The sequence below is a fragment of the Alternaria arborescens genome, assembly GCF_004154835.1.
Source record: "Alternaria arborescens strain FERA 675 chromosome Unknown contig_90, whole genome shotgun sequence".
NCBI lineage: Eukaryota > Fungi > Ascomycota > Dothideomycetes > Pleosporales > Pleosporaceae > Alternaria > Alternaria arborescens.
In genome coordinates this window covers 1-18,237 of record NW_021167945.1, presented here as the reverse complement: position 1 = coordinate 18,237, position 18,237 = coordinate 1, and the positions used below count along the sequence as shown (strand labels likewise).

The 18,237-nt window shown below is 49.9% G+C and overlaps 6 protein-coding genes across 6 annotated transcripts; 2 read left to right on the top strand and 4 right to left on the bottom strand.

The window, feature by feature from the left end:
- Window positions 1–915: 915 nt before the first annotated feature.
- Window positions 916–2,661, bottom strand: AA0111_g12607 (hypothetical protein; the record flags this gene model as incomplete). The annotated part of the gene is made up of 1 exon (XM_028646606.1): window positions 916–2,661. One exon carries the CDS (start codon window positions 2,659–2,661, stop codon window positions 916–918), a length of 1,746 nt encoding a protein of 581 aa, XP_028499792.1.
- A 3,266-nt stretch (window positions 2,662–5,927) lies between these two features.
- On the bottom strand, window positions 5,928–7,793 carry AA0111_g12606 (hypothetical protein; the record flags this gene model as incomplete). Its single annotated transcript, XM_028646605.1, has 1 exon — window positions 5,928–7,793. One exon carries the CDS (start codon window positions 7,791–7,793, stop codon window positions 5,928–5,930), a length of 1,866 nt encoding a protein of 621 aa, XP_028499798.1.
- A 988-nt stretch (window positions 7,794–8,781) lies between these two features.
- On the top strand, window positions 8,782–9,742 carry AA0111_g12605 (hypothetical protein; the record flags this gene model as incomplete). The annotated part of the gene is made up of 2 exons (XM_028646604.1): window positions 8,782–8,967; window positions 9,014–9,742. The coding sequence occupies 2 exons, from the start codon at window positions 8,782–8,784 to the stop codon at window positions 9,740–9,742; spliced, it is 915 nt and encodes a 304-aa protein (XP_028499796.1).
- An 844-nt stretch (window positions 9,743–10,586) lies between these two features.
- On the bottom strand, window positions 10,587–11,397 carry AA0111_g12604 (hypothetical protein; the record flags this gene model as incomplete). The annotated part of the gene is made up of 3 exons (XM_028646603.1): window positions 10,587–10,612; window positions 10,672–11,158; window positions 11,209–11,397. 3 exons carry the CDS (start codon window positions 11,395–11,397, stop codon window positions 10,587–10,589), a joined length of 702 nt encoding a protein of 233 aa, XP_028499795.1.
- Window positions 11,398–11,476: 79 nt separating this feature from the next.
- On the bottom strand, window positions 11,477–12,178 carry AA0111_g12603 (hypothetical protein; the record flags this gene model as incomplete). The annotated part of the gene is made up of 2 exons (XM_028646602.1): window positions 11,477–11,661; window positions 11,713–12,178. The coding sequence occupies 2 exons, from the start codon at window positions 12,176–12,178 to the stop codon at window positions 11,477–11,479; spliced, it is 651 nt and encodes a 216-aa protein (XP_028499794.1).
- Window positions 12,179–13,338: 1,160 nt separating this feature from the next.
- Window positions 13,339–17,550, top strand: AA0111_g12602 (hypothetical protein; the record flags this gene model as incomplete). Its single annotated transcript, XM_028646601.1, has 12 exons — window positions 13,339–13,376; window positions 13,422–13,604; window positions 13,660–13,940; window positions 13,987–14,261; window positions 14,316–14,636; window positions 14,689–14,952; window positions 15,269–15,736; window positions 15,796–16,254; window positions 16,330–16,539; window positions 16,617–16,784; window positions 16,841–17,237; window positions 17,384–17,550. 12 exons carry the CDS (start codon window positions 13,339–13,341, stop codon window positions 17,548–17,550), a joined length of 3,231 nt encoding a protein of 1,076 aa, XP_028499793.1.
- Between the last annotated feature and the right edge of the window lie 687 nt (window positions 17,551–18,237).

The following is an 18,237-nucleotide window of genomic DNA, read 5'->3' as shown; positions in this document are numbered from 1 at the left end:
TCCTGAGACTCCCCTGCAGCCCTCGTGCTTCATGCCTTGTCGACCGCGGCACGCTGCTCGACCAGATCCGTCAACGATGCTCTGCGCCAGTATCTCGCATCGCGCTGGTGGGGCTCGGCGGGGTGGGGTAGGTTCGGTGGAAGAGCATCAAACTAGTGCTCGCATGTCGCATCTGACGTAGACAGAAAGTCGCAGCTATCGAGCACTGCTACCACACCGCCGAGCAGTCGCCAGACACGTGGGTGTTCTGGGCGCACGCGAGCAACACGGCGCGACTAGAGCAGAGCTTCCGGGAGATCGCTGACCAGGTTAGGTTCGCGGCCGCAAGGACCCGCAAGCAGACGTGTTTAAGCTATTAGTGCACGACTGGTTGCGTGACGCGAAGAACGGACGGTGGCTGTTTGTGCTTGATAACGCCGACGATGCGGCCGTGCTCTCTCTACCAGACCACAGCAGTAAGCTCAGCGACGGCGACGACGCCCTTCTGCGGCATATGTCGAGGTATCTGCCTTCGAGCAGGAATGGCGCCGCCCTTGTGACGAGCCGGACAAAGCGCGCAGCGATGCAGGTCGTGGAGGACAGTGACATTATACTAATTGAGCCAATGCACGATATAGCTACACACGCTGTGCTCCGCAAGAAGCTAAGAAACGTAGACGAAAAAGACGATAATATTGCTATACTAGCGACAACACTCGATCACATGCCGCTTGCTCTCGTACAGGCGGCAGCATACATTCAAGAGCGAGCGCCGCGGTGCTCTATGCGACAGTACCTCGAGGAGTATCGGCAGAACGACAGTCTCAAGCTCACCAGCGCTTTCTCATCCCATCTGACTCTTCGCTGCAACGATGCTGGCACCCAGTCTATCCCGCTGCCTTCCCCGAGATCCACAAGACTTGTCCGCGACCTTGCTCAGCGTATTGTGATCTGTTGTATTCCGAGAGTCTTAATGGCACTTTCCAACAGGATGCCGCTCCCTTGTAGCGACTCCAATGTCTGTGCTGCGCAAATAAAACAATATCCCTCTTCTCCTCGTCGCAGTATCATTGGCCTCTGTGACCCGCACAGTAACCAGAGTTGGTCCTGTATACGGGCTTCTGAGGTACACAGCACGGTGTTTCCAGCGACCGTGTAAAATGCGCCCAATCGATCCCCGCTCGGAGCGTCCCTATGGACCGGAGTGATCAGCGTGTCGATATAAGTACCCCAAGCCTTCAAAGCCACGAAGTAGTCATAGGTAGTGAGCTCTAGGAACGAAGCGTTGGCTTTACTCCATCGTGGGTCGTTGATGGTGTTTATAGGGGATAGCTTTTCTTTCACAAGCATTCGGTATCTCGCGTCTTCCTGGCAAGTCCAGTCTGGCACCCATGACGGCAATAAACTGGTAAGCGCTCCTCTGTCTGACGTATGCGTCAGAATCTCCAAACTGTTTTCGAACTCGATGATTCGCATCGCAGTATGGATGAGAAGAACACGTAAAGACCACTCAGGAGCGTAGTTGGGAATGATCCGATATCCTGGATACGTGAGTCCAAGCATGGCATATATCTTGTCGCGAACATCTGAAGTTGCATAATGTCGCGAACACGAAAGCAAACTAACAAGATCGGTTGGTCCAGACCAGCGACTTTTGCTCTCGACCATCCAGGCCACCAGTCCTTCTGCTTGTTCAGCCCGGCTGGACCGCTCTCGAATACGAAGCATTCGGTGACACTCAGGTGTATTTGCGCCGAACCTTTCTTGAATCTTTGAGAAGAGGACATCTGCGAGGATGAGATGCCTAACGACAGACAGATACGTGTCAAGGATTGGCGATGCAGTTGCCCAAGCAATGGACTCCTTATTGAAAAGGAAATGAGCGCGGGTCGCGCTCATGAACTCTTGATATACCCATGATCTTGTCCACCAAGGGCTTTCGAATACGTCGTATACTGCAAGCCAATCTTCGACAAACTTTGCATTCGCGACGCTGTCCAGTAGATGTTCGATGAGCCTGAACCAGTGAAACCGCACAAAAGGAACACCCAAGGTAAGAGTGAATGAGCTCTCTCCGCGGTACTGCTCATCAAGATCGTCTCCTTGTCGAGGGACGTTTTGACAGAGGTCGTGTAACCAGTGCATGCCTCGGCTGCTAATCTTCCGTGTTGAGAGACATATGAGAACTTCTTCTGCACTCGAATAGATCTCTCGCATGAGCGCGACTTGTTGAGATCTCTCAAGTAGATTGTGTTGGCTTATGCAGATCTGATCTACCCACAAAAGAAGCTCTCTCGTTCCATATGTTTTCTTCCAGAAAAAGCGCGCCTCCGCGAGAGCATGCGCAAGATTTGCGAATGCTCTAAATTTGCGACCATTGACTATGATGCACTGCGTCCGCTTCGGGTCGCCGGCGCAGTAAGAGAGTGCGGAGTACGTTTTCGTGACGCTTTCGAGGGGTGCCTTAGTTAGTAACTCGCATTTGACTGTGCCATCTCCACAGTCAGGAAGTATTCTGAGCAAACGTATCTCCTGCTTGGACGGATCTAGTTGTTCATATTTGTAGGCGGCGTAGAACTCGTCATTGTCAGGTGTGCTAAAGATGTCGTGTCCAGGCTGCGAGACATTACTCGTACTCGAGCACATGTGCAGGTGTCGCAGGCCAAGCGCTGTCGGGAACATGAACCTTATTACTAATAACGCTGTGCGATGACCTCCATATAAGCTGAGCTATGATGCTAGAACAATACAACATATACACTCTCTCCTAATTATTCTGTCTACAATACCCGCACCTAACCGTGCGACAGCAGGCCTGTGCTCATTGTAGCGTAAGCCTTGAGAATGGCTGTCAGGATGTTGAGAGACACCCAACAATGCAGCAGAATACCTGGAAAAAGCCGGAGGTTATCCTTGTGACGTGACTGCTGTAATACCACGATAAGCATAGAAGAAGGTAACTCTAGAGGGACACGCAACAACCTGCAATTTTCCAGTGCGTGTCTGCTGCGCGGGTCGTGGAGCACCCTCAAGCCGTTGCTGTCGTCGGTCACCAGGCGGACTGCGACCCGCGTTAGCTTCGTTCGTCACTAGGCGCGCGTGCGCTTCGATCCACGTAGCGACCCACTTTTGCCGTTTATGCACTCAGGCTATAATTAGGGTAAAGAACGAGCGACGAGACATGTAGATAAAATGGGATAACTGGAGACGTGGAGAGGTTGTAATCCAAAGGCAGTCAGGCTGGGATGTCGGGCAGAGGACAGAGGGCAGCGGTTGCCTGGCGCCTGCGTGCGCATGCATGTGGCTGTGGCAAGGCTGAGCCTCCTCGAGCTGCGCTGTCTCGACATCAGCGCTTCCCCAGTCAGGCACGCAACTAAACTTCACTGCGACAACATTGCTCCTTCTCGCTGCTATGCCACCATTCTTGCACGCGTCGGAGCTCGTTCGCGACCTTACGCTTGCACCTGGAGTGTCTCATGGTGTCGCAGGCCAAGCGCTGTCGGGAACATGAACCTTATTACTAATGACCCCGTGCGATTACCTCCATATAAGCTGAGCTAGGATGCTACAAACAATACAACACATACACTCTCTTCTAACTATTCTGTCTACAATACCCGCACCCAGCTATGCGACAGATACCGATGCTGAGCCGCCGCCACCCAAGGTCCGTTCATGGCTAGGTAGCCTTGGTCGAACGGACTGCTGCCATCATTGGTGTAGCATGTGTTTGACGGAAGGTACTCGACAGCGGGCGGTGTAGCCAAGCCGGCCGCAACGGCTGTCGAAGGATAGTGTTGTGGAAGAAAAAGATTAGTGTTCTGCGCCGTGCTTCCTGCGAGCCCACCTGATGTTGGAAACAGCGAGTGTGCAGCTGGCAGCAGAGCGTCTAGAGGGTCTTCTTTACACTGCTGCTGCGCCGGCGCGACGCTGCTGTCTTGCGGCCGGCTACCTCGGTCGCGATGTAGGTCTGCTATGTCGGTCTCGACACAGCCTTTAGGAAAGGACAGATCGGGCGGAGCGTGGGGCTTCGCAGGCTAGAGATTATTGCTTAAGCGTGATATAGATGCGATGATGCCCTCAGCTTCCTTAAGTCTCTTCTTGAGTTTCTTGCCTGCACAGGTCTTAGCAAAGGAGCGCAGAACAGGGCGGCTCTTACCTACGGTATTAACGCTGAGCAAGGCGGTTCTGTATCCTGCGGCGCTCGGCGGGGTCTGTAATTTGGTGCTAGTCATCAGTCTAGTAAGCAGCACGGCAAGACATAATGCATAATCTGCATGCGGGTTGACGGCCGCAGGAGGCGACTAATTTAATAGTTTTTAGTGTTCAAAAGAGATGCGACTGCGCTGCCGGCATGCTAAGGCTAGCGTGTGCTACCTATGGCCGTCTACAGGGGGTCGTCAAGAGATAGAGGACTATTCTGGCAGGCCCTGCAGCGACAACGGCGCACAGCGACGGGAAACCCGACCACTGGCTGGAAACGACGCCTCTAGGCGCAAGGATATGGCTCAAGATAGTGCAGGCCGCCCGACGATGCGCACGCCTACTAGAATAGTACACTGTCCAGAATAGTATACTGTCTAGAATAGTACACACCACCCAGGATGCTGTGACACTACTTGGCATTAGGGGCAACCGCTCGGGATGGCATGCGGCACTCTTTAGAAGCATCTCTGCTACCTCTCTATAGCGACAGCAACTGGGCGTGACTCTGCTTAAAGCCTTCGAGGCAAGGGCTGTTGTCTTAACAGGCACGATTCCCTTCTCGCTCTGCTTGCGATCTACTAGCTTTTAGTTCTTAGCACCTCCTTTGCGATGTCTAACAGACAGACCTTAACCTTTCGCACCCTAGCTTCTCACAACACGACTAAGCAGGCTAGCTAATCGCCTAGATACTATGTATGTCTATCCCTCCACCTCACAAAGACTACGCTTACATGCACCTGCAGTACGATAACTGCTATTTCCTCGACCAGCTGCAAGCCCTCTTAAACTTGCTGAGTACTGTTGCACAGCGCATAAGTGAGAAGAACGTGATTATCTACAATCTCTAGGAAAACTCTAACTAAGAACGCAACGCAATGTTGTACAAGATCTCGACACTAAAATAGCAACTTGCTGTTAAGAAACAGAACACGAAGATTGCAGCGCAGAAGCGAGAAATTAGTCATAGCGCGGAAGAGGAGGAAGCGTGTCGAGATGGTGGAGCTGAGACCACCAAGCCCGAAGTGGAGCCCGAGCAGGCCGAGGAATGGAGCTTGCAGTCGCTCGAGGCAGAGCGCCACAAGGTACAACAACAACAACAACAACAAACCTTAGAACCAAAGCCTCATCAGAGGGATCAAGTCAAGGTGCTCGTGCAGCGAAGGGCAGAGAGACCTGCCCCTCAGAGCCCGCAGGCAGCGGAGACAGAGAGCTGGCAATCCGCTCGCAAGACCGTTTCTCCGAGCGTCGAGCATGCGGCCTGTAAGATAGCCTCCTCTTTATCCAAGACATGGCATGGAGAAATACTGGTATCAAGATGTTGACAGTCTCTTGACCAATTAATGAAGGTCAATGTAGCTACAGGGAGCATGTACTTCGCATCCGAAGCACAAGGGCGTTCTATGTCTAGACATGATACTTTCTTTTTAATGCAGAAGCTGTCATAGGATATCATTCTGTAAGACATGACATGGACATTAGCATTCACGTGGCAGATAACAAGTCTGTCTCTTGTATGGGCAACTGGTGTCGAAATGCTATGTATGCGCGCAATTCCGCACTTACCGAAAATGGTCATTAATGTGAGATTTGATTCCTGCTCCCCTCACCCAGCACAGTAGACCATCCCTGATGCCGTGCCATCTTCCCATACATGGGTGCTGTATCATTCTCACGTGCTAAATCAGACCTCGATCGGCGCTCATTGTTCCAACTGTCCCTTCGTCGAATCTGATCTTCCCAGATCAGTGACCCCTCGTACCACCACGGCCTCTTATCCAACTTCCTCGGCCCCTAACACCACGCCAGGTCCCATACCCAGTAGAGATTTTAGTCCTCTCCAGCAGCCCTTCTTCATCCCAAGTCCAAATGTCGTCCTTCTCAACGAGATCATTGACGCTCTCACCTTCCTTGTCTTCGGCCATTTTATCGGCGCCTCTTCGTAGAAGCATGTTGAAGGCCTTTGTATCACACAAGCGGGATCTGTAGCACTGGTTGTACAGAACATGTAATGGTGTTGCGCCTGTGATGTCCTTGGCATTGACATCGACTCCTGCTTCGAGTAGCATTTCCAAGATGATGGTGATGGCAGGCAATGTTGTTATAGTACCCGAAGAGCACGCTGCATGCATTACAGATTGGCCAGATGAAGTTACGGCATGAACGTCCGCGCCTTCCTCCATGAGATACTGCACGGTCTGGACGCTGGCTGTACGTGCTGCGATGTGAAGGGTTGTTTCGCCCTTTGCGTTTCCAGCTCGAAAATTTGCACCAACATCGACAAGAGAACGAACAAGCTCAATGTCACCGATACGGGCAGCACCGTGCAGTGCTGTCTGGTCACTGGCTGTAGCTGCATGAACATTCGCTCCATGTGCCAGTAGTATTCGTGTGACTTCAATGCTTGGGCATTGTTCTGCCGAAGGGTGGAGTGGGAAAGAGCAATCTTCGAAATCGTCCTCTTCATTGCTAAGACTGTAAAGTAGCGGTGTGTATCCACATGAGGCAGGCTCATCGATTGCCGCGCCCATCGATATCAGGTATCGAATGACATCCAGACGTCCGTTCTTGCAAGCCGAGTGAAGCGGCGTCAAGCCATACTTGTCCTTCGCAGAAAGATCCGCGCCATGCTGGTAAAGTATTTCGGCAAGAGCTCGGTTCGCGGTATAGTGTAAAGGTGTTCGAAGCGCTCGATCTTTATGGTTGACATCTGCTCCAGCGGCTATAAAGGCCTCCAAGAGGGAAGGCTCAGTGTTGACGCTATAAACGATACCAAATATGGGAGTATGACCTCCCTTGGTCTGGCTTTCTTGGCGCAAGCCATGTCCCAGAAAGAATCGCGTGAGGTCTTGATCTTCAACAACTGTCCAAAAACCACTATTCCCAGTTGCAGGATGTTCGGCATTCACATCAGCACCAGATGCTACTAGCTTTTCCAGTATAATCGGCAACCGTTTGGGGTTTGCTATGGTGCTCCAACGACAATCATCGACGCAGATATATTCTAGGTCAACGGCAAGGGCAACGCCAATACCTAGGGCAGTTCGATCTTGAGGCTTAGTTTCGTCTGGAAATCCGCGCACTTGGGTGAGAAGAAATTCTACTGCTTCCAAATGCCAGCAGATTGCCGCCCGGCCCAATGCTAACCTTACACCATCAAGTTTTGGTTGATCGGAAAACCTCTGGTCAGGTAGCTTGCTCAACATGATGCGCATGCATTCTACATGATTCAGTGATGCGCTTCTCCCGAATGCACTGGCTGGTATTTCAAGACCAGCATCAATCAAGGCGGACATTGCATGCTGAGCACCTAGCCAAGCAGCAAGATCTACGGCATCGAAAGGTGGTTGCATCGCAGTGTCTAAGGTATCCTGGAGCGTGGGATCTGCTCCAGCAGACAGGAGCAGTTGAACGGCGTCTCCATGGTTGCCTCGAATCGCAAGATGCAATGGTGTACAGTTGCAGGCACTTCGGATATCGATGTCCTCGCAGAGGGGCACAAGAGATGCTAGCAATGGGATGTCGCCTTTGTATGCACCTTTGTGGATGGGTAGGTCGCTGCTCTCGAGCGGAGATAGGTCATCAGAAACGTTGGTTAATTGTTCTGACATCTGGAAGCGTCTCAAGGGACCATATAGGTCGCTAGAGACAACTTGTGGGACGATGTAGATGGTTGTCAGGATGAACATCCAGGGGAACATGCTAGACTATGATATTCAAAAGGAGTTGTCTGTCAATCAGTGCACAAGTGAAAGATTCTGCGCCGAGGTCTTTTTGCTGTCAGCATACCGATTGCTTGGTACAAACGACATTAGGCTCAATGTGCCTCCAGAACGCGGGGCTGCCTTCCAAAAACGGTTAGTTTCTTGCCACTATTCTCCGGACCGATCTCCTTGTTACAACGGAACGCCTTACGCCCCGCCAAGTATTCATCATATATCATAACACAGCCCGACGCGATGATAATTTTGGTTAAATCCTCAAGCCATGCATGCAGGGACAGGCGGGGATGCTGCTTCATTGTACCATGCGGCTCCCGTGGAGGTCGAGCTTCCTGTTCAGTATAGCGTGGCTGTACTTGCGGACCGATGCGCCCTTTCGAGATCGTTCGTTCCGCCTCACGGAAATTAGGTAGGACCAATGCGCATTAGGCAGAGAAATAGCCCCTGTATATCTAGGTATAACGACTACGCCGTAGTAAACTAAACCTCTTTTGCAAAGGCCACGGCCAGCCAGGAGAAAAACTCTGTCAACTGTGCCACTTACATACATTCTTCAACTAACTGGCCATTGAAATGGGCTGGGTTCTGGCCTTGGCTAATATGCTCCGAAAATATCCCTACGCATGTGCTCATGCGCTCCAATATTGTAGTAGCGGTCGGACCCGCATCAGAAGTCTACACGGCTCAGTCATGCTGGCGGTATCGTGCCAGTCGTTAGACAACAGAGTTAGAGTGGGTTCTACTTCTGGAACAGTGTGCCCAAGTCTGCCTTGAGTCGACCAAGTCATATTAAAGCACACCTGGTCTTGGGGAAAAACATCACAGTTCGGCCCAGCTTGTCTTCATTCGTTATACCATCTACAAGATGTCTGCAATCATGTCAACAGCCACCCTTATGGTGGGCTTCATATCACTTGCGTCGGCATACATCATCGATCCCCCAACAACAGCTGCCGCGGACACCATCCAAGATTGTTCTGCTTGGTATGTGGTAGCTGGTGGAGAAAGCTGTGCGTCCATTGCTGCAGACCAATGGATTACAGTCGATCAATTCAATGCATATGTAAGTTAACATGAGCATGTGAATGACTTCAAAACTGACTCAACAGAACCCGTCCCTTGGTTCTGGGTGCAAGCTTGTCACCGGGAATTCGTATTGCATTGAGCAGAACTTCGGTTTTCCCGTGACCACTCTACCACCGACCACCAAGCCTACCAGCACACCCCCACTGAAAACCACGCCTGCGCCGACGCCAACAAATGGAATTGCTACACCTAAGCCAATACAGACAGGCATGGTCTCGAGTTGCGACGAGTTCTACCTGGTCGTGAAGGACGACACCTGTTACAACATTGCCGAGAAATATAGCATCACGCTTGATCAGTTTTATGCATGGAATCCAGCTGTTGGGACAACGTGCGGCAAACTTTGGCCTGAGAACTACGTTTGTGTCTCCATCATTGGCTTCCCAGTCAGCAGCAGCAAAACCACACTTATCACCACACAAAAACCCCAAACTTCGAGCTATGTTATACCACCACTATGTCGCTTCGACCTGTCCAAGGGCCAGTATATCTGTGACCCCAGCCCTACGACGACGACCAAGCCGACGACTACGACCACAGGCAATGGCATCGTTACACCTACACCAATTCAGTCAGGCATGGTCTCCAATTGCAAGAAGTTTTACAAGGTGGTCTCAGGAGACGGTTGCTGGGCTATCAGTAACTCAAACAACATTCAGTTGGATGACTTTTATAAGTGGAATCCGGCCGTGAACGCCGGCGGAGAATGCAAGGGACTGCAGGCAGCTGTCTGGGTCTGCATTGGCGTCTAACAGTTCCCCTCGTGTATGGGCTGCAACTTTGATTTCGATTGTATATATTGAGCTAACAAGACGATTTGGAGAGGTTGGGAGCGACACTAGACAGTAACTTCTACGATACATTGTATCAGGATGTATATGTCTACGTGGGAGTCTAGATAATGTTTTTCCTTTATACTACAATCTTCTTCGTTGTTGTATGATTAGAACATGATTTATTTACCATCAATGCCATCTATCAATAATGTCAGACATCGTGTCGTCGTAAAAGCGTTCCTATAGTCAATTCATTATCTAAGCTGACAATGGAACAACCTTGATAATTCCTGTTCCTCGATTTGTCTATGTACTGGATCCCCTATTACGCGCCGATGGTAGTCGTCTTAGACTTGCAAGCCAATGAGACAATCAATATAGACTACTGCGAGTTGATGCATCATCATGACCATCGTCTCGTGGCACTAAATCTTTCCAAGAATACCCTAATGGATCATTGGTCTTCACAATTTTGTGTATGAAGTAAAAGTGCTATAGAGTTTGTATAAAGACTCTTATTCTAAATTTCATCGAGCTTTTAACTACTGACCAGACTCAAACAGTACTGCCGTGCATTTCGAAGCATGAGCATCTGCTTATGTTTGAAAGATCCAGCAGTCTTATACGGAACCATTTTTGTTCGGATCACACGGCAATTTTTCGCAAGAACAATACAAAGAAGTGAATGACAATTGATATATAAGCTCAATGAATTGATTTTAAGAGAAGTTCTTCTAGACCATAAGTTTTCTCATGCTTTCTGAGGCTTGATGGATCATCAAGTCATCTATAGAGCTCGAGCGCTTTGTCGGAATCATGTTCAAACCAAAGAAGGCGTGGCTTGGGCTAGAGTAATCAGCCAAGTCTTTCATGGGCGGAGTGATTCATGTCAGTGAGCAGCTTACCTGCGTTCCAGTCCCTGTTGGGATGGATGCAATATGTTCGGCCTGGAGTCGCGGCGATCCTCTGTGAGCAGCCTTGCATGTTTCTGAGAGACGGATTGACTGCAATGAATAGATCTCCTGGTGTGTTGAAGTCACGAAGAATGGCCTCACAAGTGTCACCAGCCTTTGTCGTGTAATATTCTCCACATCGAGTCGTCGTGCCAGGTGCCAGGGTTGCGCCCGAGGGAAGTGTGGCCTGGTTGTCGGAGTATCCATCGCCGGAGCCACCATGACCACCAGTATTACCACCAGTTCCGTTGGCAGGTGGGTTAGTGAAGGTTCCACCTGGTGGAGATATACAGATGGTCTTTCCAAAGTTTGGATCCGTTTGATCAAGGTTTGAGCAATATGGATCAATCAACTCGTTCCAGAGAACAATGTCCTGCCAGGAGACCTGGTTCTCCACAGCAACATCCGGACACGAGTCAGACTTCTGTACCTCGTAGAGCTAACACGAGTTAATAGGTCTCTCGCTTTCTCTGTGTGATGATCACATACCTTCTCACATGATGGTGGCAAGCAAACTTTTGTGCCGGCTGGAATGTTTGAGCAGTCGAAAAGCATAGGGTTGAGTGCATAGAGACTAGTTGATGACACAAGTTTCGACTTGGCAATGCTGTCACAGGTATCGCCATTCACCGTTTCGTATGACTGCGAAGCGCAAGAAGGTGCACTTGGGGCTGGCATGTTGAAACCATCGTTCGGCTTGGTGGGTGTAGAGGATGGTAAGTTGCAAGCTAAGGACTCGTTAGCCTCTCCGAACTATTCATCGCGATCGGATATACCTGCTCTTCACCACGTAATCATACGTCTCTTGGTAGCCTCCAGGTGCATAGACCCCGTATTTGTTGGCCTGCATCGTCGCCAGCTTCTGAGTGTAGCAGTAAGAGCAGAGATTTTCTTTTGCCATGTCTGCAAGCTCGTCGACCTGCTCCCAAGATTCGATTATGTCTGGAGATGTTAGCTGTACTCGGTCTTCAGCTTGGGCTGAAGCTTGCTTACCGTTGCAGTACCTAGACTTGCTTGTGTCCATCAAGCATGTCTCATTCCATCCTCCCCAGATAGTATCAATCAAAGCTGCAACAGGATATCCAGCATAAATTTCCTTCTTCGCTGTGCAAGCTGAGTTCACTTGTCGGCTGAATATCCTCAAGGCTCCAGAGCAAGAGTTATCGCACACCGAAGCAGACAAATCCTTGTCGCCGAGACTACGACGATATCTTGGAGTAGAAAACGAGGCGGTGTAGTTGTCACACTTCAGTGGTTGGTAGAGTATTCGTTCGCAAGTCTCGCCGAGACCAAGACCTTCAAGAGAGCCTGGTTCGACAATTGGGAAACCTCCGAAGACAGCACGCGCAGATAGAGCATGGTGTCTAGCAGAATGAGCATGTCTATGTCGTTCATGTGCGTGTGTATTAGCGAACAAGACGCTGAGTGATAGAATAAAGAACAGAGTTCTGAACGACATGGTGCTAAGATAGCAGGACTAGTTCGAAGTTTGGGAGAGAACACTTGCCACTGCAGAAAGCAGTGTTGTGTCGTGGAAAGATTATTCACAATGAACAGCTTCCACACAACCACACGAGACTATTGATCAAGTCTTGACATCCCAGCTCGCCAAGTTGATACCGGCGAGAATCTACATCCTAAGTCAGCAGCTAGTTGAGATGTCTGTGCACCGTATCCACTGTCATTTCAGGAAATAGGGCCGAATGGCAAAAATCCATATTGCGGCACAGCAGACGCACCCATGCACAACAAGCGAGAATGTCTTGGCACCTGCCCCCAGGAAATGAAGTCTGCCTGACTGAGTTACCTTGATCAGTGCGTTATGGAAGAAATTTTTGATGTTTGTAAGGCGGGTAAACTGTGCCGTAGTCTAATGGTGCCCTAGCCCACATCGTTCATGGGTGCGGGCCGCACGAGATATGCAGGGTCAGGAGTATGTACTCTATATAGCTAGGATAAGAATACAATGCCATGGCCCAGGCACATCTGGCCCTATCCAAACTCCCAGATATTTGGTAGCGATCAGAGAAAAAAGATCACGCCCAAGAAGTGATCCACTATATGTCGCATACTCCTGGGCGAGCACGTACAAGACAATATCCGATAAGCCGCTGCGGACTAAGCTCAAAATAGGGTGTAGTCGGTCGAGCGAGAATGATACTGGATTTGGAAAGTGTGCGACAGCTCTGAACATGACTATGCGCCAGCGTAGCATAGTAACGCTAGGCCTCGGTCGACAAAAGACTTACTACATTACTTCGCTCATTCACGACGTGTACCAAAGTCTATATCGTTGATCCAGCTCTGGATTGACTTGAGAAAGCTTCGCAACAATGGTTTTGAGGCTGTCTCCTACACTCCTTACATGGCTTGTTTCTTTTCTTCTCGTAACTTGGTCGTTTGCACAGGACTGCAGCGCAACAAATCGATGTCCCGAGGGGTGCTGTAGTACGTCGCCTCCAACCCGGGACGTAGTCTATGTACATACATGCTAATGAAGCACAGGCAAGGAGGGATATTGTGGGTATGGACCGGAATCATGTGCAGCAGATATCTGCGTTGCAGACTGTGACCGTAAATCACCATGCAATCCGGGTTGGGGAATGGAGTGGTCTAAAGATGATAAATGCCCACTCAACGTTTGCTGTTCCAAGTATGTACGAGAGAGATGCTTGGAGCCATATTGTACTAATAGATGCAAGGTTCGGCTTTTGTGGCACCACCAAAAATTTCTGTGGCGACAAAGAGGTCGAACGACCATCTTGCAGCTCCAGCAAAGGCATAGACAAAGTTATTGGCTACTATGAGTCATGGAGTCTGACAGAGAGGTCCTGCAACGGCCTTCTTCCAGAAGAGATTCCTTATGGCCTCTATACGCACATCAAGTCAGTTGCCCCAACCAGGAGGTGCGTCCTGATGAATACTAATGCAGTCAAACAGTTTCGCGTTCGCAACTATCAACCCAAAAACCTTCGAGGTCGAAGCAACAGACTCGGGTGCCGAGGATCTAATGAAGCGAATTGGGACTTTGAAGATCCTTCAACCTAATCTCAAGATCTGGATTGCCATTGGTGGTTGGACCTTCAGCGACGCGGATCAACCTACCGCAAAGACGTTCTCTATTCTGGCGGCTTCGAAGCCCCGTCAGCAGGCATTTGCAAAGTCGCTCCTCTCCATGATGAATACATATGGCTTCGACGGTGTTGATATTGATTGGGTGAGTATAGCGCTACACATGAGACGATCTTAAAGCTAATTCGTTCTTAGTAAGTCACAAGGAATTGCATTCCGCTGCTCTTCGTTCTCGAGCGGTACAGCATTGTGGTATCATGAAGGATTGTCTAACTATTGATGCTAGGGAATACCCAGTTGCAGAAGACCGCAACGGAAACACTTACGATTACTTGAGTTTCACCGCCTGGATGGACTCACTCAAAACTAGCTTGGGCAATAAAGGCTTGAGTCTGACCTTGCCTGCAAGTTATTGGTATCTGCAGCATTTTGACATCACGCACCTGGAGAAACATGTGGACTGGTTCAATGTGAGTTCGGCTCTGTCATCAGCAAATAAGTTGAGAATCCTGACGCAGAGGTAGATCATGCTTTACGACTTACACGGAGCATGGGATATCGGTAACAAGCACACCGGGCCTTTCGTCGACGCTCATACAAACATGACTGAGATCAATGGAGCGCTTGACCTCCTCTGGCGAAACGACATTAATCCGAACAAAGTAGTTTACGGCATGGGCTTCTATGGACGTAGCTTCACTCTCACTGATCCCTCATGCTCGTCACCAGGATGCACGGTAGCATCTGGAGGCAATGCAGGAAAGTGCTCAAACACTGTCGGTGTGCTTCTCAACCCCGAGATTCAGGACATCATCAAGAAAAATAACCTGAAACCCAAGCTACATGTAAGTTCACAGTTGGAAAGGGTAATGCACTAAGCTAACGACTTCTTTGTAGGAGAAGGAAGCTGTCAAAACCGTTAACTGGGGATCCCAGTGGGTGTCTTTTGATGACGCAGAGACATGGAAATTGAAGGGTAATTCGCTGAAGAAACAATGCATAACCAATATCATGGTATGGGCAGTATCTCACGACGACAAGAATGGTACCCATGCCAGGGCGTTGCTCAAAGGGATGGGTAAGGAGGTCGCAGACCTGCCTAAGATTGAGGCCCAGCCCGCGGCCACAGAACCCCCTAAACCGATCTCTCTTTGCCGATGGGTAGGTCATTGACTATACTATGGGCTCATCAAGTTATCAGCTAACGCGATGATAGACGAATTGTGGAGAGAGTTGCCCTTCAGGATTCAAGAACGTCATGAGAGGCGGGACGTCGCAGACTATGGTCGATGACAATAAATGCCTCGGTGTGGGCACTGCTCATCAGTTATGCTGTCCCGCAGACAACTCAATGCCCACGTGTACTTGGCGCGGTCATCGTAACAGCGGAATATGTAGGCCTGGCTGTTTAGAAGGAGAGGTAACGTGACATTTTCATTTTTGTCATAGATGTCTGCAGGCTGACAAATCTTCGTAGGCCGAAGTTGGTACAATCGAAACCGCGTGTAATTTTGGCTATCAGAGCGCATGCTGCACTGAGACTGGATCAACACACGCCTACGCACAATGCAAATGGGTGGGTGGCGACGCCATATGCTCGAAGGCAGGAGGCCATGCAGATTGTCCCTCGGACTACCCGACCTTCATCGTCGCTTCAAGTAATGCTGCAGGCGGTCAGCCCACGTGCGATACAGGAGCACGAAGCTACTGTTGCAAGGGATCTGAGGCACCAGCAGCATTTACTGACTGCAAGTGGTACACTCAAGCTACAGGACGAGTGAAGGGAAATAAGAAGTGCGAGACCTCGTGCCCCAAAGACACTGTGCGTCTCTCAATGCAACATCTGTCCGAATGCGAAAACGGTGGCGGATTGGATTGGGGTGCGTATTGTTGTAAGGGCGAGCCACCCAAGAAACTGGAGCCAAGAGAGCCTACAACTGGCAACGTAAGTAACTGCTTCCTTCATCATGCAAAACAATTTACAGCTACTGACAGCCTCCACAGAACCAATATACAGATTTCGTCGCTCTGGTGAAGGCTTACATGAAAGACCCAACATGTCCCAACACCAGCGGGCACTTGGACTACTTTCACGGTGACCCTGCGTTGAAGCGCTCCTTGACCTCCCGACAGGAGTGCTCCGCCAACAACAACTTCCTCCGTCTTGCTCAATGGATGTCGTCCCTCATCGTCAACCCTGTCATTGCCATGAATTCCCCCGCCATCATCAATGCATGGGACACATTAGTAGCGAACGTTATTGACTCTGGACTCCTCTACCTGAGCTTGCTCAGACAACGCGAGCTCACGAATTGGGATCCGACTGCTATGATGACCGATGTCCTTTTGGACGCACAGTCTGCTGGCGCTGGTATGAGAGAGTATCAAGCTGCGGCTCCCCTGGTCTGTGAGATTGAAGGAGGCGCAACTCGCAAGCGGGATCTATCAGGTACCGAGTTGCTTGTAAGTAGGGCAGTATTTGCAGCCCAACCATCCATATCTTTGGCCATTGTAATTGTTGCTGATATTATCAACTAGTCATCTTTGGACAATGAAACTGCGATGATCGATCGCCGGCACGTCACTCCCTTCTATGGGGCGACAACTGCAAGGATGCCCAACACTCGCCTTATTTTGCAGGGCATTGAAGATGGGCACCTTACCTTGCATTATGCACGATACCAGTACATGGGGGGCCGAAACACGCAAGGCCATCCTCCTGGTCCAATCCTCGAGCTCGCCTATTGGGTATGTTAACTAGCTTCTAGCAAAAGTATAAAGTCTACCGTTGGACATGTAACTAACTGGCCCCCGCGCTCTTGTAGGTTGGCCGTAATCCTGGCGTTGCTCCAACGCAGGCAGAAGAGACTAGTGACAATCTCGACCGATACCGCGATTCAGGCACGCCAGGTACTGACCGATGGGTCATGTTCCATATCCACTTTGATCCGACTAACCCGAATTTATGGTTGCAAGACCGCAATACTGGAGAGGTATGTCACTGCATTGAGTAGCTATGTCAGAGCAGGACAAAACTGACGACTTGAAGGTCTACATCGGAACACCAAGTATTCGCATCTACCATGGTCAGACTACAAATCATCGGAGTGGTGGCCATCCTAGGGCACTACGCGTCGATAATTCAGCTGGGGATCGAAACATTCCTGGACAGGTTAATACTCGATCAGCTTTGATAACTTGTCCACCAGGCCAACTTTTCTATATTGGCTACGGCGTGCCAAATAATCACGCAATTCACACAGGACCAAGGCCCCCCACGCAGTTGACACCCGTGCCTTACGCCCCAGCTCAACCTGCCAACCCACCTGCTGGTGCGCAGCTCCCGTTCGGCAACGCACTACAACGATTTGGTGAGCGACTACGGCGTGAAGGTCTCGTCGACGCTCAGCAATATGGTGGACTCTCCTACCTCTTCAACCCCGCGGGTAAGTTTCTTCCTCTCCTGCCTTCTTTTCTTGTTACGCAGTTCGTTCCAGACTATGGCATACCATAGATACCCACACACTCTGTATCCCATCACGCGTCGTCATCTACATTACTTCCTCGGATACATGTTAATGTTACGAAATAGGATACCAGGCACCTCCAGCAAACGGAGGTAACCCACAATTCGACATCAATGCAGGCGCTCCTACACTGATCGGTACGAACAACTATCAAGCTGGAGGTCCATACTACGATAATTGGGTTCCAGACGGCCAAGGCGGATACATCATGAATCCTTACGTACCACCTTAGAGTATTGTTTGCTATATAGCTCCATACACCTTATGTGATACTCTGATAACCATTTATCCGGCTGTATTTTCATTTGTCATTGAAAACTCTTGTGAGCGAAATTTCAAACAAAAGTAGTGTCACTCACCTCAGCACTTGCACCTACAATTGGAGGTGTTCATGTTACGGTCACCCTGTTTGTTATACGGAAGTTTAAAGCTCTCATATCTTGAATTGTCTGCAAGTCGGTCGAGCAAAACGCCCTCAACTAGGTTGAGCTGGCGTCTTCGCAAACAGTCTGTAGACTTGGCGATTACTCAATTTGATCGCATGTCACCCTACCCTAGAGGATGTGCGCGATTGCACTACAATCGCGCTGTGTTGTTAGTAGCGATAAGAGAGCGATAAGAAGCGAGGCGTAGGATCGCGGTAGTAGGATCGCGGTTGGCTAGCTACGCTACTAAGCTAGCTATAGAAGATCGAAAGAAGCTATTTTGTGCAGATTTACGCTAGGATTTCAGATCTTTACTCGGTTTATCGATAGCTGCTCTCGTTGTTGAGATATCCGCGTTCAAAGGTATAGTTTGAGTTTTGGTGTTCCTCACGTGACTACAAGCTACACAGCCACTGTTGCAGCGCTCTAGCCACACAATTTGATATAGAATTACGCCACAATTTCAAATCTGTATCTAGTTTGTTGATAACTGC